Raw genomic sequence first — 24,981 nt, forward strand, 5'->3', positions numbered from 1 at the left:
AAAAAAAGGTTAATAGTGGGTAGCTCTATTAAGCTCTTATAGTCTGTTGTCGTGAAATAAATTAAGTGAATAAAGTTAGTTTCATCCCTATAAAGCCAAATATTGCAGCACTATTGTACACTTTAGATGTTCATAAATTACCCAAAATTGTGTGCATGTTTGAAAAAATAATGGGGGGGGGTTAACAAAAAATATTTTGCCTGTAAGCAAAAGACAGATTGTGAAGTGTGAGTCTTGTGTGTGATCGACCTCACTTCACACACAGTTTATCAACCAAACTCTGCACAACCACGCAAACGGTATCAGGCAGCGCGCCGGACGCCACCAGGGGCCTGCTGCCGATAAAGCCATGTCGCGCACCGATGACGTCCTCTTTACACCGCTGCCCGAGAGGAGGATCGGGTGCGTTTCCTCCGTCCGCGGCTCAATCTGCCGGATTAATCAAACATCTCAGTGTATAAAGTCATCGCGGTGACACGTGCGACATGAATAATGACTGTCCTCTCATCTCTGTTCTTCATTGCAGAACTTTCAGTCCCCCATCCATCGAAATTCTACAATGGCCGAGGAAGGGTGAGCATGACGCCAATGTCCGCCATAATGTTTTAACGCGAACCAGATACTCGGCAGGAAAACGTGTAAACCGTAATTTACGTTGTCTTTGGACGGCTCGATTTGTTTGTGATAAGTTTCAGTTATTTATCCGTGAACCCGCGCAACATCATCTCACGTGAGCTAAGCGGTTAGCCGAGCTGCCGGCTGATTGTTGTAGCTAGCATCTTAGTGCACATGTGAGCGGTTCCATCTTTCTCACACACATGTACACACAGTCTAATGCTGTGGAGTTAAGCTCTTGTTAGCTTGTTCTGCTCGTAAACATCAAGAGAAGTGGCCTCAAATGCATCATTTCACTCGCAAAGTCAACGTTAGCTAAAGTTTAAAAAGACTCGGAGGGGAAAGTATCTGATGGTTCCCAGCATGTCTGATCTTAAACACTGAATGGGCCGGTTTCCTGTTTGATTCAACTGTGAATGTAGCACAAGTAAAGTTTAGATGCATGCTTTTGCAATTTGATGATGATATAATAGTGCATCGTGTAGATTCTTGCTAAAGTGATGTCAGGTGTAGCAGGTCACTTGTTTGAAAACATGTCCTAATGTAACTCACACAAGATGCCCGCTTCATTAAATCTGACTTGTAATTGTGTTTATCACTGTCTGCTAATCCTCATTGTGTTTTGACTTGTGTGATTATGAGTGTTTGGGTGTTTTTTGCATCATTGCCTGGTCCTGTATTGCCCAAAGTCAATGTGAGTGTAATTGCAGGTTACCGAGGGAGTTTGAGGTACCTGGAGGTAGTGACCTTGCAGGGAAAGGGTAAAATATATTCAAAAATATGTATTTTGGCTAATTGGGATGGTGGGAATCATTTAAAACCATTGAATGTTCTGTATTGATAAGAGGCCCAGTTGTGGTCTGAAATGTTGTTTAGTGTTGCTTTATTTACAGATGTAAAGCAAGAATGAAACCTCTTCCTTAAGAATACAAGTTTAAATTTGAAAGTTAATTCCAAACCTGTCCTCTAAATGAGCTTTCTGTCGCTTGAATGATGACTTTACATTCTTTGTCGGATACCCCTTCACTCTTCAATGAGTGAGATCCCCAGTCTGACGCGCTGGAAGCTCAAATGGAATACGCTTGAATTCACGGTGCCATTTTCTGCCAAATAAGCTGATTTATCTTTGTCCTCAACCCTTTTTCCATAGCGTTGCTGCTGGAGGTGTGATGGATGTTAACACCGCTCTCCCTGAAGTGCTTAAGACCGCACTAATCCACGATGGCCTCGCCCGTGGTATCCGTGAAGCCGCCAAGGCTCTGGATAAGTACGTATTTTAACGTTATTTCACTTGATAAACACTTTCTCATTGATGGGGTGGATCACTGATGATATTTTGGCTCCCTCTACTGAACTCCATGTAGAAGACTGCCATTGTTACCCAATTTTCGTGCCTTAACATTCTTTTTCCCAAAAACAAAAATGTTGTATAGCCCTTGAATTAATGAGTGTTGTCCCGCAGGCGTCAGGCCCATCTGTGCGTCCTTGCAGCAAACTGCGACGAGCCCATGTACGTCAAGCTGGTGGAGGCCCTCTGCGCTGAGCATCAGATCAACCTGATCAAGGTAACCAGCTTCCTGAATCTGGGCATTGCACCAGTCTGTGTTAACAAAAATCCTTAGACACGACATAATATTTTCAAATAGTTGTGGGGTTGAAGGTGTCGTGCAATGTGCTGCTGTATCGCTGAGGATAATTTGGCTCCCTCTTCTGAAAACCATGAGGAGATTGCCACTGTTACCAATTTCTGTCTTAGATGCAGCCAACAGTCCTCGCATTGGCTACCTTCTAATTTCACTGAAACAAACTGAATAGGAAAGCATTGCACTATATTTATCCTATCACAATTGTGATTATTGAGCCTTATGTTAATGTTTCAAAAAATATGGTTCACCTATTACTTTTCCCAGGTTATCAACATTTTAACTGAAACAACGTTAAGCAGATGTTCAAATTGTCATTTATCTGAATTTTAGGTTGATGACAACAAGAAGCTCGGCGAGTGGGTTGGTCTATGCAAGATCGACCGTGAGGGCAAACCCCGCAAGGTGGTGGGCTGCAGCTGCGTCGTGGTCAAGGTAAATTTAGCTCTTTTTAAAAAAGTTTTCCATGCTTTTTTTTTATTTTTTTTATATGTAACAAGTCCAAACTTGCTGTTAAATAGATTAGACCTTCTTTGCCAGACAAGTCCAGCTGCTGTGCCTTGTGCCATGCAGCTGTTTTTAACTCCTGGCTAAATGACAGCCTGGGTACGAGCCCCTTCATCTCTCTGTGGTGTCTGGGGTCCCTGAAAATGGCTACATGCATAACATGGTAGTGCTTGCCATTATTTATTACTAGGGCATCCTGTGACTAACCTTTTATAATCCACATAACATTGCTTTGGAGTGTACTTCTAGAAGGTAATTGAGGAAAACATCAATCAATTTTAATGGTTCAGTCATTAAAACATGCTGTGGTACTGACGCACGATGCAACAAGTTTCAAATTAAAGAACATGAGAACATCCAGTTTGATGATAATTGTGTTTATACAATGAACTGGCTAGCATCAGTGTTTCAATGTGAATCAGTCTGACACCAATGTTGCGTTAGAATATGTTTTTACATTCAAATGTGTTTCAAAGATGTGAGGAAGTTGTGTGCACGGTTGAAACAATCCATTCTTTGTGTCTGTCTTCAGGACTATGGCAAGGAGTCTCAAGCCAAGGATGTGATTGAGGAATACTTCAAAGCCAAGAAATGAGCCGTTAATAAACGTTTGAAACGAAGCTGTTGTCTCGGTGTCCTTTTTATAAATCATTTTACATATTAAAGTGACCACTAAGACGTTGGTCAAACTAAAGTAATTGACTGTGGTCTTATTTCTGTTCAGATAGAGATCCCATCACAAGTGGTCGGTGCCAAGTTGGTTTGTTCACACCTAAATGTGTCTCCTGGTATCACTTGTGTATCTGGTCTCCGCTTGATGCTTAAAACATGTATTTGATTCAAAGCCGTCATTTACACCATTACACCTGATGTTCTCCAAGTTACTGCTGCAGGTGTAAATGTCGCTGTTTAAAGTTGAATTTGAATGTTGGGGCTTACGTACACATTGATGAAACTATTATGGAAGTATTTTTTGGTTTTTGTTTGAAGATGTCACCGGTTAATTCAAATGTTTTGGATTTGGCTTCAACTCTGTTTACCCCCAAGACTCCGAAAGTGTTTTGTCTGCACACTATTAAGTTGCAGAAGATTTTACTGTAGAATTTCTGAGAACTAAAAGTAAATTAGGCTACATTTTCATTATGGCACTCATTACATGCTCATATTATTTTTTTAAAATCCTTGTGTGATGACACAGATTTCACCTCACTCTTATTCATAGTGACCCCCCCACTGTCTGTATGGAAGTAATGGCAAAGTTGGCTACATTTTCATTATAGCACTCATTACTTACATTGTTAGTCTTTATTTAAAAAATATCGTAAAGATGTGACACAGATATTTCACCTCACTCTTGTTCATGGAGACCCCCACTGTCATGTTTCAGAACATTTGACTGTAGAATCTGAAAATTATAAGGAAAGTTGGCTACTTTTCATTATGGCACTAGTAACTTGCTCATAGTAAACATATATATTTTTTTAATCCTTCAGAGGTGACAGATATTTCACCTCACTCTTGTTCATGGAGACCCCGCTGTCACTCATGTTTCACTCAAGTTTTACTGTAGAATCTCTGGAAAAAATGATGAGCGAAGTTGGCTACTTATATCTTAATATTAAATATGTATATATTTTTAAATCCTTGAAACTGACAGAAAAAGGAGCGGCTCGCTTCCGGACTGGGTGTGTTTCATGCAGGTGGAGAGACTGGATTTTTCTGCGGGATCTCACAAAAACACCATTGTGTTTACAGTAATCAGAAAAATGCACTGGATTCAGCATTATGCAGTACTGCATGCGTGTAATCGGTGTTGGATTTCATTAGGGAAGACAAGATGCATATAGGTCATTTGGATAACGTTTCTCCTTTATATCTACATACATAGACATTTGTGAATAAAGAAAAGACATTCAAACACATTAAGGCACAACACATCATTACGCACATTCTCAGTTTCTCAAAAAAGAAGGAAAAATTACAAAAAATCCAGAGGCAAAAAAAAAAAAACAAGACCCCAAAACATAAAATTTATTTTCCATGACAAAAGCATCCACCACTGCCCTTTAAGTTTTAACGTTAATAATTTACACAAGTTTTCTTGCACAGACTGCATTGTTGTGTTGTGATTATACCACCAGGAAAAAAAAAAAAAAAAAATCACAAAGCAGTTATCCCTGCACACAAACTGCTGCCTGTATAGAGACGCCCTCATCGAGTGAGGATGGTTTAACCCCAGGTGACCACGACAGTCCTGAAACTAGCCTGGGTTGTCAGGAACAAGCCAAACATCCTCCCAGGCCAGGGGAGGTCTTCAGCCTGTGCACACGGAGGTCCGTCCTCAGCTTCAGGGCCGGAGGAGGGGTTCCAGCTGAGACTTCTCTTAACCCCACTGTCCTCTCATTAACCTCCGTTCTCCTCTGCTTTGCTTCTTAAGACCGTTCAGAGTTTGTAAATCCAGATGTTCAAAAAAAAACTAAAAAAATCACAACAGTTGCAGTGTATTGTTTGTTCTTAAATAGTTATACAAAAGAAGGGGGGGAGGGGGGGTTGCTGCCTGGCTGACCAATGTCCATGATGACATTGCTTGAGTCCATATTGCTTATAATAGCTACAGGTACTCAAACTCCAGTGCTTGGTGTAACGCCAGCAGGTCAGAGTGACTGGATATCCTCCAGAAAGGCATGTTGTGCTGCGGAGAGACACACACACACACACACGTCATTAAAAACCAGCAGCACCGTCGCTACAATTCAACGCACACCACCACCTGATATCATGCAAGCTACACTACAGTAGCTTGTAGCTGCTTGCTTTGCAGAAGCACTGCAGACAAAATCCATGCAATCCTAAAGGCGTAAAGGAACGGCTCGGCATTTGTCAGAAAAACGCTCATTCGCTTTCCTGCTAGTCGTCCAACTCTGTGCAAGAAAGCGATTAAGAGTATTTCCAGGAATGTCAAACTATTCCTTTAACAGTCCCAGCACCCAACATTATGAATGAAACACAAAGCTGGAGAAGAAATAGGATTTATATTCAACATCTCCCAGTATATCACTGCTTGTAATCTGCTTTCTTGTGATATAACTTTTCACCCACATGAACTACAATACCCAGACTCCACACACAGCTGGATTACAACCAGCGTGATAGCTCTAAACCAATGAGATTGCTCAGAGCTTAATCGCTGTGTACATTTGGGCGTCCATTCATTTTTGGCTTCAATCAAGCATGACGACAATCAAACTGATTTTAGAAACACAGAATGCAAATTGATTCATTTAGATTTTCTTTTCTCGTAAATCTTACGGTGCAAAATGTACAGTTTAAGCCAGGATTCAATCTCACATTTTCACTTTTAACACTTGCGATCAAAAGTTTTCCGAAAGAAAGTAAACGATCAAACAACAAAACTGCTACAGCAAAGAAAGGCAGGCTTCGTCCAATCAGAGCTCACACTGTGTGGAGAAGGCGGAGGGGGGGGGGGGTTCACGGTGGGGTTGCGGGTCCATTACCTTTTTGGCCGCCTGCTCCTCTTCCACACCGTCCCCAATAACAACATACACTACTTTCCTGCCAAACCTTTGCATTATGCGTTCAAAGCAACTCTCTTTTCCTGCAAAAAAACAAATAAACAAGGGGGGAGGAAGGAGGGGGGGGGGGTCACATGGTCAGAGGGGTCAGAGTTCAGGAAGTGGTTTGTTTACCTGGCTGGCCGCATGCTCTTCGTCCTTCCCATCGCCAATCACAACATATGTAATGTTAGTGCCAAAGCGGGAGACTATACGCTCAAAACAGCTCTCTTTGCCTGGAGACAAACAAATGGCTTTCACAGGGTTTTTTTTCTTTTTTTCTCTTTGTTGTTTGGATGGAAATGAAACACAGGAAGAGGCAGAGCTGCGTGCAACACATGAAAAAAACACAACAACACCAGTTTCCCACAACACATCGATCACTTTGATTACTCCTGACTGTGCTGCATCCCCAGTTTCATCCCAGGTAAATATAATCAGCCTGGTTGCCATGACAACACGAGGAGAGGATGGGCCTGTGAGTGATGTCAGTGACCTTCCCTCCTCCCCCCCAACACAAATACACATGATATCGAATGCAGATAAAGTAACTCCATATGCAAAGTGATGCTTCCAGGAATGTGAGGGATACGGCATCTGTGTCTTAAACCCCAGGTGGTTGTCATGGCAACCACAGCGCTACGTCCGTTTGAATCAAGGCAGCGTGCGGTTGAATTGGGTGTAACATAAGTGTTTAAACACACACACACACACACACACACACACACACACACACACACACACACACACACACACACACACACACACACACTTGGCTTGAGTTTTTCTTCCCTAAATGTTTTGGCTCTGTACAGCCCCTGATCCAAAGTTGTTTTGTTTCCTGTGTTCAGACTTGATGCTCAGTTATAATATAATTTAACACTGGCCGCAACTGCGGTACATTGGCGTAACCGGCTGAGGTTTGGACTCACAGAGTGCGTTCGGAACGTGGGCGTCCGGCCTTCACGGTCCCATGGGTGTCAAAGAGTTGTTCAAGGACAGATCAGGATTATGTGAGGTGAGCACGGATATAATGTTGAGGTTTGAGTGTGCGCTACAATAATTAAATCTGGGATCAGACGAAGCAGATTCAAAATGGCCTCAAACCCTGAGTGCTCATTTGCAAGGTGGACAACAGCAGTATTTTTATATTAATGCATTAATTCCACTTATTTTGTCCAATCACTACTTTATTAAAACGAGTGCAGTGTCTGTTCTAAACCTCCCTCTTTCTAATGTTCTGTTCTCTTGTCCTGTGTTGATGCTCCTGAGCTACTTCAGAATTATTCCTTGTCATTAGTAAGTCGTCCTCAAACTGTTCTACAATATACCTTTTATTGTTTGTGTGCAGAGTGAAGTCAGAAAATTTAGTGTACATCCTACCTGGTTTATCTGCGATGAAGATTTTATAGTCAAAAGTCAATTTTTTGTATTACTTTATTACATGTGTTCGAGTAATACGATATAAATAAATCATTGTGAATTTTCCTAAACTCAAATCTGAAAATCTACACTGCATAGTCTAAGTGTGGGGTCAAAGATTTGCTTTCCCCCCTTTCTTCCTCACACACACACACACACACACACACACACACACACACACACACACACACACACACACACACACACACACACACGTACTATAACTCGAAACATCCCCGACCAACCGCTCAGTGAACCTGAGCCAAACTAAAGCCATAAGTTAAATATCTGGACGGGGAACAGGATATCAGTCACACATGGAGTAGATGAAGAAACATCAAAATAATGCATAACCAACAAAACACATATGACTTTAGAAGCGTTAACATATCATACAATCAAATATATACACACAGTTACAATCTAATTAGCTCCTTTCCACATTATAACTCTATTATTTTCACTGATGGATGGAATGTATATTTATACATTCGATTATTGGTTTATGATTGATGGTGTGGTTGTGCGTTATAGTCTTACCTATTTTGGTTGCGCTGTAAATATTCTCGATAGGGAAAACAGATCCCAGACTATATAAGAGAACTTTAGCCAGAGCTGGTATGAGCTGCGTCGTGGTCACCAACACGTTTACACAGTTACTCCTGCGGGACAGAGACGAACAGAGGGAACGGACCGCGTAAAGAAAAGGATAGATAACGGATAAATGGATCATTAATCAATGTCCGGTGCTGATGGATGGCTTCACACTCTCTGTACAGTTGCACAGTTGAAAGAATACAGCAAATGCAACACGAAGTGGCACCTGGAGCTGATGATGGACAAGGACTTGAGTGCGTGGGTGAGCCAGGAGTCGGTCAGAGCCTCCACCTCCGCTCTGAGCTGCAGCCAGGCGTCTCTCTTGGCGGGGCCGAGCAGCCCTGAAACACAGCACAGACTCATTTAGTCCCTGGAGCAACACGAATGAAAGCACACAAAGCAGAACAGAAGAGCTCAGGACATTATCAACAGTTATGTCCTCACCTGTCCTATAACTGGAATACACTAGGGTAAGACCTACATGAAGACTTTGTGATGAGAGTCAATTGACTTTGGTGTTTTCTATCACACAGTTTCATTGTGCCTTCAAATTCCTGCAGTCAATTTAAAGTTTCCACGAAGAATTACTCCCATTTTAGTACAAATAAATCACTTGAGGAAAGAAAAATACATATTGATTTAAAAAAAATTCATGAAATTGGTCGAATTAAACCTTAAATATTTGGTTATTTTGGGTCAAAAGCAGATTTGTTGCACAGACACATTGTTTATTGTTACTACAAAGTTTACCTTCCCCATTAATAGGTACATTTGTATGTATATAATGTACATACTATGTATTCGATATTATGAATTGTGTTATAACCAGGGTTTTATCTGGGCTCCTACAAAGTCTAAAATTCAACTATCTGAATTTTAGGCCTTAGAAAGTCTTAAATACGTTAAAATATTATGTCTTGAAAAGGAGGCTGTAAATTATATTCATTTAACGCTACTTCTGTCATACTTAGATTAGTCTTTGTGTTGTAGTTCTTTCTCAATGATACAGATATTAGCACGCTGTAATAAAACTACAAACTAGACCAACGTGGAACTGATAGCACCTCGGTCAGAAGTGTCTCAGTACTCTCAGCTGGTCTGTGGGAAAGACTATAGACACCTACTATTTGAGAGATAATGTGATGTTTAGCTGTTTATTCTCGACTCTGCTATGCTTCACTTTATCTTCAATTATGGGGAAGTGTAAGTAATTCTGGGACTCTGGGATATTTCTTCATATCGGTAGTGCTTGACAGATTTCATTCATTTTGGTCTTTAAACTTAACTTAACCTGCAGAAACCCTGTTAACCAAAGCAGCTGTAGTGAGCATCAACTGAATAAAAACGCATATATTCGGCACTCGCTCTCTTTTATCAGCTGCTACATAAACAAACATGGTATCCAGTGAACTCCCGTCTGACTGGCTTACCCCCCACATTGTTTTTGTACGAGCTATACATCTCTTTGACCCGTCGGTAGCGGAAGGCCAGTTTCCTCATCCAGTCGACCCCGCCGCGGACGCCCGTAGCCAGGCACAGGTTAGCGCTGGTTGCAGCTGCATGGAAGCCATCAGTTGCAAAACTGTAAGTACTGTCAATAATAATGATATGTTTTATTTGAAAAATCTGCTCTGATAGAACCAAAAAGATCAAATTGTAATTTTTTTATGATTCAGTATTATAAAACCACAACTTCTGAATGCATTCCACTTTGAAGGCTACAGTAAAATATTCACATTTTAATTGAATTAATTGATTTAACATTACTTTAACAAAAATAAGACTTGCAAATAATAAAAAACAGAGAAATAAAGTCATTTGTAAGTTTATAATAATAATAATACATTGCATTTATATAGCGCTTTTCAAAGTTCTCAATGACGCTTTACATAGTGAAGGATAATATAAGGAAACAATCAATATACTCTTTAAAACAGTATATGAGGTATACTAAGAAAAATAAAAAACTATAAATAAACATTATCAGCTGTTCATATTGTATAAAGATTCTCACCCTAAGTCCTGGCCATTGTCATCTGATGACACATCATCAATATGTACCTGATCACATTCCTGTTTACACAAACAAGACACAAATTAAACATATGATGGATGGATTTATTGATCAATTGAGCACATATAATAATAATAATGATAATAATAACGTACTTAAATGTAAATATAAACAGTACCAAGTTTTTCTTTGAATAAAATGTTTTATATAAATAATATTGCCATTGCCATTACAGTATGTGGGTGTTACCACATTCACACCACTAGAGGGCAGCAGTAGTGTTTCACTGAATGACAGCGTGTTTTAAGGAACTGGTGTTGTTGTTGTTTGTGGCAAAATTGAACCATTTAAGCCTTGAGTTTTTCTAAATGTGTGTTTTCGTGTGTGTCTGCTGACGTCTGCTCTCTCACCTCCAGGTCATTGAAGAATAAGTGTGTGTCGGCCAAGTTGAAGATCATCTCTTCCATCCTCAAACCCAACGTGACAGCCATGGGAGGGTCCTGTCCGAGGAAGAAGATATCATCAGCATGACGTTACCGTGACAACCATTTATCACCATATCTTTTGACCCTCTTCCATCCAGACTTAATTGTTTTCTTAAATACGAAAATAACATCAAAATCATTTCGGGTCTTCCCAATTCAACTTCCCGATCCTCGTGTGCCCCCCCTCACTTGCAGAGTTGGTACGCTCCACTCATCACAGCAGATGCTGACAGACAGGTTGCACTTGTTCTGTCCCATCAACATTCCTCATGCTTGGTAGGGGGTTGTGTTTGTGGGGGGGGGGGAGTGTCTGTCTTCATTTGTGTGTATTGCAGAAAGTAGGTACCCTCCAAGGGACTGATATGTGGTATGTGAATGGTTAGTGTGTGTGTGTGTGTGTGTGTGTGTGTGTGTGTGTGTGTGTGTGTGTGTGTGTGTGTGTGTGTGTGCATGTGTTTGGGAGAACGTGGCCTATTCTGCCAGCCCCGGGGCTCAGCTGCAAAAACCATCATCTGTGATAGGTCAGCGAGGGTCGACAGCTCGCCCCGCGATTCGCTGACGCCGTCAGACGACCAGAATAGAAAGACACTAACAGGAAGGAGAGTGAAAGTGAGTGAAGAGGGCACACACACACACACACACACACACACACACACACACACACACACACACAGACAGACAGACACACACACAGAAAGAGAGGGGGAGAAAGAGATGATCGGCATTCCTGAGTGTGAGAAAGTGCCAAAAAAAAGTGATTGCTCCATAAAGTTGAAAGCTGTGAAGTGCGTACGGCTCTCCACAAGTTAACAGCCGCTAATAGTGACAGGAGCAATTGTGACTGTAGTTCATTCCCTGCTTTTTCTGTCAGTCACACAGACAAGAGGCACTTAGCTTTGTCTCTCAGGTAATGATTACGCTGGCTGCCGGCCAGCGGAGAGTTACGGACAAATCCACGTTTGTCAAAACACTTGCAGCTGAAATGTGTTCGTTCCCTCAGCACGGTTGAATTTGGCCGCGCTCGGGGCTCCAGAAAGGCTGAGGTGGCTTTTAACTGCAACACTTTGCCAGACAAGTTAAATCAATCAGGGAGAGTTGAAAATATTACTTTGGTCTGGCGAGGGTCGCCCTGAAAAACAATTCCTCTCTCCACCTCAGCTATTATCAGCCGAGCTCTGGAAACTCGACACTTCGCGATGAAGTGAACATTATCGCGAATGGTTATAACAACTCCGGTAGTTTGTGTCTCTGTGCGGTAAGAAAATACGTCCATATGTGTATTCACGAAGAACATCTCGTAGAAGAGACATGTCCTCAGATAGCTCCTCGTGGTTGCTATGTCAACAGTGTAAACACTATTTTTGGAGAGGTGTGAACAGACACAGCTGCTACTCCACTTCTTCAGGGCAGCGGCAGCAAATGAGGTGAAAAAAATGCTCCAACATATATTTTAAGGAATGAAAACAACTTATTTATAATTAGTTTGCAAGTAAAAAGAAACGCACAACTTATGGCGTATAGTACTACACACACACGCACACACACACACACACACACACACACACACACACACACACACACACACACACACACACACACACACACACACACACACACACACACACACACAGAGTTGTGTCGACATGTCTTCAGGGGTCAAAGCTTATCCTAACCTAACACTAAACCTAAACTTAACCTAAACCTAATCTCAACCTAACCTTAAAACATGTCTTCACCTACGTTATAAGGACCATTACCTGGACCACACACACACACACACACACACACACACACACACACACACACACACACACACACACACACACACACACACACACACAGTTTTACAACACACCAGGGCCTTTATAAAATCCATTAAATCCGAATAGCCAAACATTAAATTCCCCAAGTGCAAAGTAACTCAGTTGTGCATCAGTGTCCACAAGCCCTTTCTGTGAAAAAGCCTATGTTCCGATGGTGCTATTGTGTGTGTGTGTGTGTGTGTGTGTGTGTGTGTGTGTGTGTGTGTGTGCTGGGCCAGTTTTCGTTCCTCTGCCAAAACAACATGTCAGAACGGACGCAAAAGCCCGCACAGGCAGAATGGTGGCGATGCCGGGGCCCACAGGAAACGACGTCACCCAATAAAAATCTGAAGCGCCGGCCACAGACGATGATCCCAGATCAGCGCCAAGAGCCATTAAAATAAAGGAAACTATAAACAGTGTTGATGTTATGAGCGAAGGTGAGACCAGCTAATAAGTCCAAAGTGAAGTTTGAAATAAAAACCAGTCCAGGTAGAAAAATGTGCACGTTACAATAGGATTGACTTAAGGGAAGCATGATCGAAATATTAATTGACTTAATAATTCTGTTCTTAATAAGTAGTACATTTTAAGACTCATTAATTTTATGATGTATGTGGTCATCGTCATGAATTGATCATAACCTTCCCGAAGTAGGTGATGTAATGTTAATAATGTACCAAGGAAAAGGAAGCTTTTTGTGAGGGGTGATTTATAAAAGCCTGAATCACAGGAAGAGTTTAAAACAAAATAAAAAGAGGTGCGTGTTTGTGTGTTTGTGTGTGCAGGGTGGGGGTGGGGGGGTTATCTAATGTTACCTGCCCGCTCTGATTGGATCTTTGGACCAATTCCCCTGTTTACTTACTTAAAAATATAATGCATCGTAAAATGTAGTGGAGTAGAAATTACAGATATTTGCTGATATATGCACTGGAGTAAAAGTGACAAGTACCTTAAAAAACATCTACTTAAGTACTGATACATGAAAAATGTATCTAAATACAGTAATGAAGTAAATGTGCTCTCATAATAATGGTATTCGAACTCGTAAACATGAGTTCTATTCGATCCTGTAGAAATTACTGTATTATTAATGTACTCTGTTTAAAATCATATTTAGTTCATTGGTGGATGATCTTGTTTCGGTATCTTAAGGAAACTTTTATAAATATGACTGAGGTTACAAAAAAAACATCTGAAAAATGTGAACAGGACGTGGAAATACTTCTTAAAGCCCTGAGTAATGTTTGCACCTCTTCCTGCAGGCGAGCGATATGCAGCCTGTGAGGCAAAGCCTGGGGCTAAAAACAGTCCACAGGTCACTCTCTGCAGGAGTGATTGTGAGGCTCATAGCTGTGAGCTCATGGCAATAACTGGAGGCGAGCAAGACGAGTGCATCAGCAATATTCTCATCTGCTCCCCTCTTGTCTTGTTTGGACTTTGGCAGCTGGACAGACAGAGAGCTGTTTAAAGAACGAAATTAAACCCAAACTGTAAAAGTGAAAGGAGAGAGCGCCTGCCCCCTTCCCTCCTAATTCCCGGTGAGAAATATGCCCTCGTCTCAAAATGCTCTCTTGGGCCGGTCAGTAACAGGATGATGCATCACCTCTCCCAGCGCCAGCAGAGCGGCAGTTACGGCCTTTTGGGGTTTTGAAAACTGGATGCTTCACTTATAAAACAACGGTTTTGCCACTCGGATAAAGATTCATCAAGCTTCATTTAATCCCCATTATACCAGTAACCTGGGATTCAACGTCTGACAGGAAGATGGATCGACGGATTGGAGACGGCGTTGGGTAGATTCCACAGTAAACACAGACAGACGGCGAAGGCACGCTGATGATCTTACCTTTCCATATTTCTGTGCGTAGGAGCCGGTGAGCAGAGAGTGGAAGACAATGATGGTCTCGTCCAGATCCCACACAAACACCCTCTTAGAGAGCAAAAACAAGAAAAGCAGACGCATTAAAGGAGGCTTTTTTTCTGAAATGATACATCCATATGCACATGTGAGTTCTAGAGGACAGTGACATGGGTGGTCCCGCTCTTTATCAGCCTCTCCCCTCTTGTAGTTTGAGACTTAGTGAGCAGAGGGGACGAGGACCAGAGGGAATACCACATATCCACCGAGAATGAATGGAATAGTTGGTCAGTAATGTAAGTGACGCTCTGTCAGCGGGTGTTGTTTTACCTCCAGGTCACTATCAGGGGGAGGGGACGGATTGTTCTTGCGGCCCCTGCCCCGGGACTTGGACCCCCCACTCCGGCAGGCCCGGTCGTCCAGCTCTTTGATGGGCGTCGAGGGGCTCTGCACCGTCTCAAAGTCCCCTGAGAGGGAACGCAAACACATACGGGACATTTAAAAACATTTAAAATTTACAAATCTGTCTTGGGGCATGCGAGCGGTCACAAACTACACTTGGATTCGCTGCATTAAAGCGACAGTAATGATGTGGTCTGTGCTGCTGATCCCGCAGGTGCTCGGGAGTTGTATCCACTTCAGGAAAAAGCAATAACTCAGACTTTGTACACTAATAAGCCATCTTGTCAGGTTGAATAACTCAAGGTAATTGGCAGCACAGATCAACGTAAAGACAGACAAGAGAGAGCACGAACAAAGGCCCTACCGCTGTTCTGAGTGATTCACGTGCACATGTGCGGATTTAACGGAGGAAGCGAAAGACAGAACTGTGCGGTAATTCACAAAAAGTGAGGTAATCCGACGCTTCTCGCAAAAGATACCGTACCTACGAAATTCTGCCAGAGCACACACACACACACACACACACACACACACACACACACACACACACACACACACACACCCTCGTACTAATGCCATATGCTCCCACTGCTGTGTGGTAACTAGAACCAGACTCTAAGCTTCAGCTCTCATATTGTTATGTCTCAATCAGGGAAAGAGGGAGGTGGAGAAACGGGGAGGGAGGTGGGCTAAAGACACAGAAAGACACAGGGAGCATGTGAGCGACCAAAAGAGAGAGATACCGGGCGTAAAACAAAAAAAAAAAACCCAAAAAAAAGAGAGAGAAAGAGAAAAAGTGAGAAAGGCAGAGAGAGGCAGAGCGCCAGTGACAGGAAGAATGATAAGCTCCTTTAATCAGGCTTCCTGAATTACAGCCAAGACAAACCAAAGAAAAATGTGAAAAAATATGAAGCCATATTTCTGCACATATGGGTGCACTTTAGCTCTTTATTATTTTCTCTTTTCTCCACTTTCTCCGACTTGTCTATAAAAGTGCAATATTTAACATAACTGGGCTCTAATCAAAAACCTCTCCGGCTAATGTAAACACACGCCGATTCTCCAATTAGCGAGCGTGATGCCAGGTAACTATGGCTACGGCCTGGAGTTACTTCCTGTGCTTCATCATAGGCGTGGAAAAGAGGGTGTTGAACTCAGTTACCGAGAAACTGTGGTGTTTATTTCCAAGATGATGGAGCCACAGTGCGAGCGGTGAGAAAAGCTGACAATTTTGTTTGCTTATTTCGGGCGGAAGAGTTGTTAGTCCTGAACGAATGTGTTTCTGTTTAGCACAAACCTGGGTGAAGTTCAGCGGCCTGTCCGGTCATGGCGGGGGCGGGATCCTGCAGCTGGTAGGCCGCCGTGGAGCCTGTGCCATCCACGCTGTTGGAGCTCATATATGTCCCGTAAGTGGAGGCGGAATAATACTGGGCGTACTGGTTTTGGCCGAACGTCGTATATGAGGGGTAATCCTGCAGAGAATAACATCAGTTATAAGCAAAGAAGGAAAGAAACAGGGAAACTGAGATGTTTCACTTTTCTGGAAAGGTTCAGACTGACTTTTGAAGATTTTACAAGTGTTCCCTCGCATTTCTCTAATCTTTTATTCCCTCCATTCTGTATTTTATATCTTTTTATACAACAATTAAATCCTTGTGTTGCTGCTTTTTACAGACCCAGTGGAGATGGACGCTTTTACGAGCCAGCTCTCTAAACCTGTCACTACGTCCATCTGTACGAGTCCTTAAAGTCCATAAACTGGAGCACACCACATGAATGCACAAACACACACACAGACACACAGACACAAACACACACACACAGACACAGACACAAACACACACACACACACACACACACACACACACACACACACACACACACACACACACACACACACACACACAAACAGTTGGTGTGTAGTCAGCAAAGTGTGTATGCAAACGTGCATATTCAAACAAACTGTACACATACTTGCTTTAAATCAGTCGCTCAAAGTTTCTGTCACGCTTGGTTTCTCTTTTTCTGTTAAACTCATACACTTGCACACACACACACACACATACACACACACACACACACACACACACACACACACACACACACACACACACACACACACACACACACACACACACACGTCCTATTCCCCTTAATCCACCCACACGGGCCAAAGCTTTACTTTCTTCCTGTAAACAGCCACATCTATCATGGTGGGACACTGAAATCCCCCTATAAGCATTTTACTACCACAATACAATTCATCATAAAGACGAAGAGAAATATTCAGAACAAAACTCTCTTTCACAAAGACTAATTCTCTGTTTCTCTCCTTAGTTTTTCCGCTGTTGCGACGTCACAGTGTAATTACATTTCATTTCTTAAAGCCGCCGCGAGCGAGGAAAGTTGTGTGGGTTTTGTGCAACTGCAAAACCACTTCTGGTCTCGAAATGCTATCGCAACTGCTTCGGCACAAAATCCCCGGTCTTTTGTGTGAGCCGGCGTAATGAGGAAAATGACGTCCGCTTGACCACTCAGACCAAACATGTGACGTGGTTGATCCGCTATGGCAAGAGCTCCCTTAGGAAATGAGCTGCTCTTATTGGCCTGGGAAAGTGAACGCTGAGGGTTTAAGCTGATGGACTAGCCTGCGTGCACGCAAACTGACACACGCACACACACACGCACACACATGTACCTGCTGTGTGGCAGTGTAGTTGGCGGGGTTGGACACTGAGTTGTTGGTGGTGTAGAGGCCTGAGGAGGGGGTGAAACTGGAACCTGGAGCGGGATAAGAGAGTAAAAGTCACAGCACAATAAAAGTTCAGATTGTTTTTCATCAGGATTTCAAAACTTGGACGATTCCCCCAATTTCTTTATTAACATCAGAAGAACTCTATGATTTTCGCATGTGTTTTCTGAGTTGAGGTGACAAGTGATGCAGGTTTGTTGTTGCCGACAGACCTGGCATCTGATAGGGTGAGTATGCCGTCTGTCCAGGCTGAGGCGTGGTGAAGCCGGGGCTGTAGCTGAGGCCTGTCTGCAGAGGAGACTGACTCTGGGCCAGGCCGCTCTCCGTCTTGATGCCCGGCAGCATCACCCCAAGGTCTATGACGAGACAGAGACATTGAATATTGTACAAAAAATAAAATATACAATTAATATGAGAGGAGGGTATGTTTTTGTCTTTAGATGCAAATAAAAGATGTAAATAGTTTTTGTCTGCATAAGAAAAAACATTTAAAGTCTCTGTTATTGTATTAAGTTGTTTAAAAAAAGACATACTTACACTTTAAATATTTTTCTATTTTATATAGATTGAAAAAAACAAGTTGTATTCCTAAAATGGGTTAGTTCAGCTACTGTATATCACTGTGAGTCAGTGTATGTGTGTGTTTGTTGGTACCGTAGCTGGACAGTCCATAGGCCTGGCCTGTCTGGGAGTAAGCGGTGTAGACGGAGGACTGCTGCATGCTGCTGAACTGGGGTTGGCCGGCGTACGTCGGCATAGGAGGGGCCGCAGGCGTGGAGAGGATGTGAGGGTAGGGCCTGGGAAAGACGGAGAGACAGAGAGGTGATGAAGGTGCTGGGCAGATTATAGCATACAGGAGCTTTACTGGGTGAATGGGTGAAATTTGAATCTAGATATCTGATAAGGATTTTCTCGGAAAGCAGCCTCCGTTGTATGTAAGTCAGACTTACTTTGACGGGTAAAGGGGAGGCGAGTACTGATGGGCTGAGCGAGGGCTGTATCCGCTGCTGGTGATTACTAAAAACAGCAGAATAATCAGAAACAACAAGGCGAAAACAAAGTTACGGATGGTGTAGACTCAAATCTTCTGTTTTCTTTCACATTTCACAAAAAACACTCCTGAACAGCACAATTCAAGGCCCTCGGCTCGCCGGGGCTGAAACTCTGTTCCAGTAAACACAATTTGAATCATTTTGAATGGCAGGGAGCCAAGTTATTTCTCTTTAGAGAGCACTGTAGTGCATGAAACCCTCAGAGTGGGCCTCATGGTAAAACACAATGTCTGTTTGTGGTCATTGAGATGTCAGAGCTCAACACTGACAAACACCCCGCTGCTTCCTGACCCTCGCTGTGTGTTTCTTAATGGTTTTTGCGGATCAGTGTCTGCGTGTGTGTGTGTGTGCGTGTCTCGCAGGGGAAAGGATCACGGGGTCGTGTGTGAGTCTATAAAAAAACGACAAGTGTAAAATTGTCCCTCCCGCTCCCTCATCCCTCTGCCAGCCTTTGATGACGCAATCCAAGGACAGGCAATGCTTCATGGGATTAAAGCTTTCAGCGGGCCGACCGCTGAGCCGCAACGGATGGTGGTGTTTGTGTGTGTTTGCGTGACTGAGAAAACAGAGCGAGAAAGCCCTGAGACGAGAGGTCTGACACGTGGAAATCTCTTTGTGTGTATGCAGCAAATAGGTTTATATGTGTGTTACCTGAGCCGGCGTATGTGTCCAGTGCTGTGTCGCCTGTTGTGGTGACTGTATCGTTGTTGTTCATAGGCTCTGTTTTCACTTAAGGAAGAGGGAAAGGATCGGTGTTAGGGGAGGCCGGTAAGGAAGTACCATCACACACAAAGAAAGCCTTATTGAGTCCAGAGCAGGAAACTACCATGCAGTTCAAGTACGGGTGCAAATATTGTCTGCAGGGTTCCCACAGTTTTTCAAATGACTTTCTGTAACCAAGTCCAAACATCACAATCACTGTAAGGTTTTCTTTTTTTTGTCTCTTTTTATCCCGGGAAAGATTTGAAAATTAAAGTTTTAAAAATGTAATCATGCAAGGTAACACTTTGTTGACATCCCCAGCTAATTTGTCAAATTCTCTCCAATGTGTTGACTGGTGGGAACCCTGCGAAAATCTATAAAAAAAAACTCCATTGTGATGAATTCACACTGTAATCCAAAGACAATAGAACACTGCACAGCAAATGAAAGAAATCACAGCAATTCTGACACAAGAACGTCCCGTGTATGACGAGCCTAAACTGTATGAACCCATCACTTTTTGCATTCAGCTTATATGACTTCTGCCCTGGGATTTACACACACATGCTCCTCTGTACCATAGTCCTTGGAGCCCGGGACGGGGGGCGGGCTGCTGCAGCCCAACAGCCAATCAGCCGTGTTTAGAACGGTCATACTTTCACCTAAAGGGGTGCAAGGTGGGAAGGTTGTGAGGATACGACACACCGAGAACCTGGCGTGTCTCAGGTAAATGTGACATGGTGATCATTTTCAACAGTCGTAGTATATTTGTATCGTGAAAGGTGTTTTTAACTGAATAGTTTTAAATTTTGGAAAATACACTTATTCGCTTTTTTACTGAAGGTCGGATGAGAAGCTAAATATGACAACGCACCTCGGAAGGTCATGAATTTAAGCATCATTAACATGAGGAACTACCAGATACTTAAGAAAGTGACTATACCTAACCTTGAAATATAAAAAAACACTACTTGCTGTATTTTTGCATTGGTTTTCCATAACAACAAAACAAAGTAGGCTATAGAGTGTTAGTTCACAAGCTTAGAAATGCCTATGGACTGATTTTGTTTTAACCCGCTTGCTGTTTTCCCCACATTTCCACTCTGGCTAAAGTGTCACATTTACAACATTTTTACATTTTTTTGTCCAATTGGGGTCAACAGAAAGAATCTGAAAACACCTTGGAAAGTAGAAACTGGAAAATCCCGTTTTGCCCTCCACCAGCTCCTGAGGGAAATATCTGGCTCTTTAGCGGCTAAAGGCTTTGCTATGTTCACCAGCTGGTCGCTAACTTGTTTGCTCAAAACAACAGCTTGATGCTGCTGAACCTATGCTGACCGAGTAGTGAGAGGGAACTTTAGCAGGGAGGTTTACGGGTCAGAAAATAAGATGATGATTGCCTGTCGGTTAGTAACATAAACTGTATACAAAGATGGACGACACGTCTCCACTTCCTCTGACGATGCACAAATGAAGCCAAAATATCCCAGATACAAGTGCTGCCATTTTGCACATTTGGAGCCAGAGTCTGTGCAGTAGCAAAAGGGGGATGGAGCCGCGGTAGCGAGGTCCCACTCATACACAGGCTTGATCAATCCTTAGTCAGTCTCAGCTTATTCAATTGTCAATCATCATGTTCCCCCCCCCCCCCCCCCCCCCCCCTTTTTATAGCCTCAAATAACTAATTACAACCAAACCTAGCAGAAATACGAGCAGTTGGACAAACATCGGTGTGATAAAAACTTACTACAATGAAAAAAAATGTGAGACTTTTTAGGTGGCATTTATAACCTATACTGCATCCATCTACCAGGGGTTGATCAAGACACTTTGGCTTCACTTTTGAGGAGCTGTCATGTCGTCCATCTTTACATACAATCCATGGTCAGTGACTTCCAGTGACATAATTAGCTTAGAAGTAGTCAAGTGATCTACTGTAAATATAGAAATACTGGTTATAGCTACTTTAACAAACAGTTATAAAAGTGATATCAAACTTCTCATCCAAATGAAGTGAAGAAGAGTATTTGCAAAAACGTCAAACTAGTCCTTTAAATAACAGTTATCTCTCATCACACGAGCACATCTGTCGACCACCTTTAACATCCAACATCTGATTTCATTTTCTCGTCACTCTCTGCACATGATAAAGACTCGTCATTACACGATCTGAGGGCGCTGTTTAATTCGGGACGACTTCATTAATCCCCCCGGGGAGCAATACAACCCGTCAGACGAGCCCTAATGAAGACAAATGAGTTGCTATGGAGATGGCCCACTGGCTGGAGTGCCGGCTGATGTCAGGTGAGGGGAATGTTGGGTATGTAGTTTGTTTTGGCTGCGAGCTTGTAGATCCAGCGCTGTCTGCTTAAACCATTAACTGTGAGCTCATCAAAAAATGATTTAACATGCTCTAATATGGTCTGAATGCACCGTTAACTCCTCTCTGAGCACGGCTATTTCTGTGTGCGACTCTGTTTTGACAAATCAAGTTGACCGAATGCAGCATCTCACTTTTTCCATTACATTACTATTAAAAGTGGCCCCCATAGCCCGTTAAATCAGCAGTAGATCAAAGCCCTGCCCTCAACAAAAGCACTTACATCCTGCGCTGTTACATCAAACCGCCCCATCAAGAACAATCCCACCGTACAGAGAATGAGAGAGGGGCACATCAAGGGTGACAGGAGGGGGGGGGGGAGATGAGAAGAAGGAAAGAGACAGACGGACGGAGAAAAAAAAGGAGAAACGGAGAGAGAGAGAGAGAGTCGGACAAAGGGAAGAAAAAGAGAGGAGAGGGATCGCTGGTGTTGACATCTAAGAGAGCGGTGAGGCTTTAATGCTCTTGTAGAGGAAATAGTTTCCAGTGGGATTTTAGGCTTGCACCCAAACATATATACAGATACACACACATACACACACACACAGTTTGCAAGCGGTTAGCGGAGGAGAGCTCCACTGTGTGTTTGCACACATTCTCCAGTGGTTAACTCGAGTGTTCATGCCAGCGCACGTGTGTGTAAGTGTGTGCATTTGCATGTGCAAAGTTCTTATCTCTGCATGTTGGAAAAGTTCTGGCTGATGATTTTGCAACTGATTTCATTTCATTACATTACACTCATCTAATACTTTGCCCAAAGTGATTTGTCTTTTCAGATGAAGACGTGGATTTGTCCAAATAACACTTGCAGAGAGCTGAATGATAAGTGGGACACTGCTCTCATGTCTGTGTGCGTGAGACTGGAAGTTTGGAAGAGATGTAATTGAGTTCTGTCCAACAAAATCCGCTTTCTAGCAGCTAACTAATCGACGAGTAAAATAAAATGTTGAATATGACAAGTTGCTGTTTACAACTCTATATAAAGATTGAACACTGCCATCTTGCACATTTAAAGCCAGAGTCTGTGCAGAAGCGATGGGGGTGGGGGGGTGGAGCCCCAGAGGTCCCGCCGAAAAAACACGCGCTCGACCAATCGTGAGTCAGTCTCAGCTGTCAATCAGGACATTTTACAAACATCAGTGTGATGAGAACTTCCTTAAAAAAAGACAGAAACCATCTATTTGACCTGTGCTTTGTCTTTTTAGTTTGGTCCATGTCCCACCCACTAACATGGAGGAAGCTGATTTTATGACCTACACTGCAATAAGCCACCAGGGGGCTATCAGGATGATTTGGCTTCACTTTCGTGGAGCCTCCATGTCTTCCATCTTTGTATACACTCTGCTTGTTTGAGGACGGTTATGTGCCAAACTATTTCTTATCTGTGTCCTGTGACTTCATGGTGGCTCTGCTGGGTCCCACTCCAAAAATAACAACTATCGTCAACTAAAACCGCAACTTATTTTAAATTCTTTCGCTATGTGTATTGTTGCTCTCTGGGGTTTCATATTTACACAGACAGGAAAGTGGCATAAATCTTTTAATGTATCTGTTGATAAGAAACTCAATAAGCTTTGTGTAATGAATGCAACCTTATTCAGTGGTTGACTTTCATTGACTCACCCCAATAACCCCAACTAAATACTGTAAGTTTAAAGGATCAACATGACGGTAAAACTTTATTTTGAACTGTAAAACTAAACAACTGCATTAATGTAGCACCCAAACACGTCCTGCCTTCTCACCTCCTGTTCCATTGGTGGTGATGGAAGGGCTGCCGAGGCTGTTCTTGTCGAGCTTGGAGCCAGTCGAATCCACAGCTCCCACACGGTTATGAGGACTGGCTAGGTCCTGCATTTCCATAGACCTACAGGAGGGAGGAAGAGGAGGAGAAGATGGGATGAACTGTGATTTTTGAATGGATAACAGATCAACAGCGATACGCTCACACAGCTGGGAATGTCCCACCTCCATTTATTACGTGAGGATGTCAGTGAACACATTCGGTGACATGCGGTGACACAGGGACACACACACACTGAGTCATAAACTTCAAGCTTCTCCGTACCACTTAGCTTACATGGGCATGTGCTCAGGGGCGCTAGACATTGTCTGCGGGCCTGCTCTCTCTTTTATAGAGTGTGTGTCTGTATATGTATACGTGTGTGTGTGTGTGTGTGTGTGTGTGTGTGTGTGTGTGTGTGTGTGTGTGTGTGTGTGTGTGTGTGTGTGTGTGCACACTTCTGGGCTCCAATACAAACCCACAGCCTGCCAGCATGCTTTACTTTTACAATGTGTTCCACATGCATGACTGGGACCAACCAGCACACAAGGTGGTAATGATAAAGTGAGAGTGAGTGTGTAATAACCTGAGTGTGTGTGTGTGTAATTGGCTGCAAATCAAAGTAAATATAGAGAGGAACAGGATGAAGGTACGTGTTTAAAGTTTTCATGTAGTACTCTACCTTTTCATTTATCTATGTTTATTGTTGATTAGATCCCTCTTGGTTATAACCGTGGCAACAACTAACGGCCAGTGAGGGTCCGTAACGGCCAGTGAGAGGTGTGAATGTTTTCATTACATTTTCATGCATGCGCACAGGAAAAAAAGATCAACATAAAACACTCGCTCATGACTCTTCATCACTGCTGCCACAAACCCACACACTGACGTGTTCTTGGTGAAAGACAGTTTAATGTTGAGTCAGTGTGTGTGTGTGTGTGTGTGTGTGTATGAACAGTGCCTTGTGTGTGTGTGTGTGTGTGTGTGTGTGTGTGTGTGTGTTTGTGTGTGTTTGTGTGTGAGAGCCCTGACTCAGGCTGCCCACAGGTTGGTCACACTCTTGCTCTTGTGTGAGACATCAAAGCGAGAAATGACAGAGATGGAGGGAGAATTAAACAAATGCGGGCTGCCGGTCTACCACTGTGTGCGTGTACACATGTGTGTGTGTGTGTGTGTGTGTGTGTGTGTGTGTGTGTGTGTGTGTGTGTGTGTGTGTGTGTGTGCGTGTGTGTGTACGAAAAGAGAGAGTGCACATCTGTGTGGCGGTCTGGAAGCGGTCCATCTCAATGCTATGGGCAGATAGCATCGCCACACATGACTGCAACCCACAGTCAGACTGACAGGTATAAACATATAGCTTTCAGCGGACGAGAGAGAGACGCGGCGAGAGGG

General features: G+C 43.0%; 2 protein-coding genes and 3 non-coding genes across 13 annotated transcripts in view; 4 read left to right on the forward strand and 1 right to left on the reverse strand.

Annotated features, from left to right (window-relative positions):
- The first annotated feature begins 294 nt into the window (after positions 1 to 294).
- On the forward strand, positions 295 to 3,385 carry rps12 (ribosomal protein S12). 2 transcript variants are annotated; one of them, XM_034580149.1, is made up of 7 exons: positions 334 to 402; positions 527 to 573; positions 1,326 to 1,376; positions 1,766 to 1,882; positions 2,078 to 2,180; positions 2,592 to 2,693; positions 3,298 to 3,385. In XM_034580149.1, exons 2-7 carry the CDS (start codon positions 560 to 562, stop codon positions 3,358 to 3,360), a joined length of 450 nt encoding a protein of 149 aa, XP_034436040.1. In that variant the 5' UTR covers positions 334 to 402; positions 527 to 559; the 3' UTR covers positions 3,361 to 3,385. The 2 variants fall into 2 exon arrangements, with proteins under 2 accessions (XP_034436041.1, XP_034436040.1); XM_034580150.1 differs by lacking the exon at positions 1,326 to 1,376 and having other exon boundaries at positions 295 to 402.
- Positions 1,600 to 1,675, forward strand: LOC117758924. The gene has a single exon (XR_004613383.1). It is a non-coding gene; the product is annotated as a small nucleolar RNA SNORD101 (small nucleolar RNA).
- Positions 1,934 to 2,020, forward strand: LOC117758927. Its single transcript, XR_004613386.1, has one exon. It is a non-coding gene; the product is annotated as a small nucleolar RNA SNORD100 (small nucleolar RNA).
- Positions 2,295 to 2,376, forward strand: LOC117758926. Its single transcript, XR_004613385.1, has one exon. It is a non-coding gene; the product is annotated as a small nucleolar RNA SNORD100 (small nucleolar RNA).
- A 1,226-nt stretch (positions 3,386 to 4,611) lies between the features above and the next one.
- Positions 4,612 to 24,981, reverse strand: part of eya4 (EYA transcriptional coactivator and phosphatase 4) — a 45,907-nt gene continuing 25,537 nt past the window's right edge. For 2 of the 8 annotated variants that reach the window (XM_034580142.1, XM_034580146.1), the window contains 17 exons: positions 23,552 to 23,673; positions 20,005 to 20,088; positions 19,376 to 19,453; positions 18,623 to 18,689; positions 18,327 to 18,469; positions 17,885 to 18,028; positions 17,619 to 17,701; positions 16,218 to 16,392; positions 14,849 to 14,985; positions 14,507 to 14,590; positions 10,781 to 10,870; positions 10,371 to 10,429; positions 9,787 to 9,947; positions 8,583 to 8,697; positions 8,300 to 8,421; positions 6,281 to 6,381; positions 4,612 to 5,457 (listed from right to left, as the gene is read on the reverse strand). In XM_034580142.1, the coding sequence (XP_034436033.1) occupies positions 5,377 to 5,457; positions 6,281 to 6,381; positions 8,300 to 8,421; positions 8,583 to 8,697; positions 9,787 to 9,947; positions 10,371 to 10,429; positions 10,781 to 10,870; positions 14,507 to 14,590; positions 14,849 to 14,985; positions 16,218 to 16,392; positions 17,619 to 17,701; positions 17,885 to 18,028; positions 18,327 to 18,469; positions 18,623 to 18,689; positions 19,376 to 19,453; positions 20,005 to 20,088; positions 23,552 to 23,673 (1,846 nt within the window). In that variant the 3' untranslated portion in view covers positions 4,612 to 5,376. Of the gene's footprint in view, positions 5,458 to 6,280; positions 6,382 to 6,472; positions 6,574 to 8,299; positions 8,422 to 8,582; positions 8,698 to 9,786; positions 9,948 to 10,370; positions 10,430 to 10,780; positions 10,871 to 14,506; positions 14,591 to 14,848; positions 14,986 to 16,217; positions 16,393 to 17,618; positions 17,702 to 17,884; positions 18,029 to 18,326; positions 18,470 to 18,622; positions 18,690 to 19,375; positions 19,454 to 20,004; positions 20,089 to 23,551; positions 23,674 to 24,981 lie in introns of those variants that run through there. The other 6 variants (XM_034580143.1, XM_034580145.1, XM_034580144.1 and 3 more) reach the window with 6 other exon arrangements.

This window comes from Hippoglossus hippoglossus, chromosome 24, assembly GCF_009819705.1.
Source record: "Hippoglossus hippoglossus isolate fHipHip1 chromosome 24, fHipHip1.pri, whole genome shotgun sequence".
Classification (NCBI taxonomy): domain Eukaryota; kingdom Metazoa; phylum Chordata; class Actinopteri; order Pleuronectiformes; family Pleuronectidae; genus Hippoglossus; species Hippoglossus hippoglossus.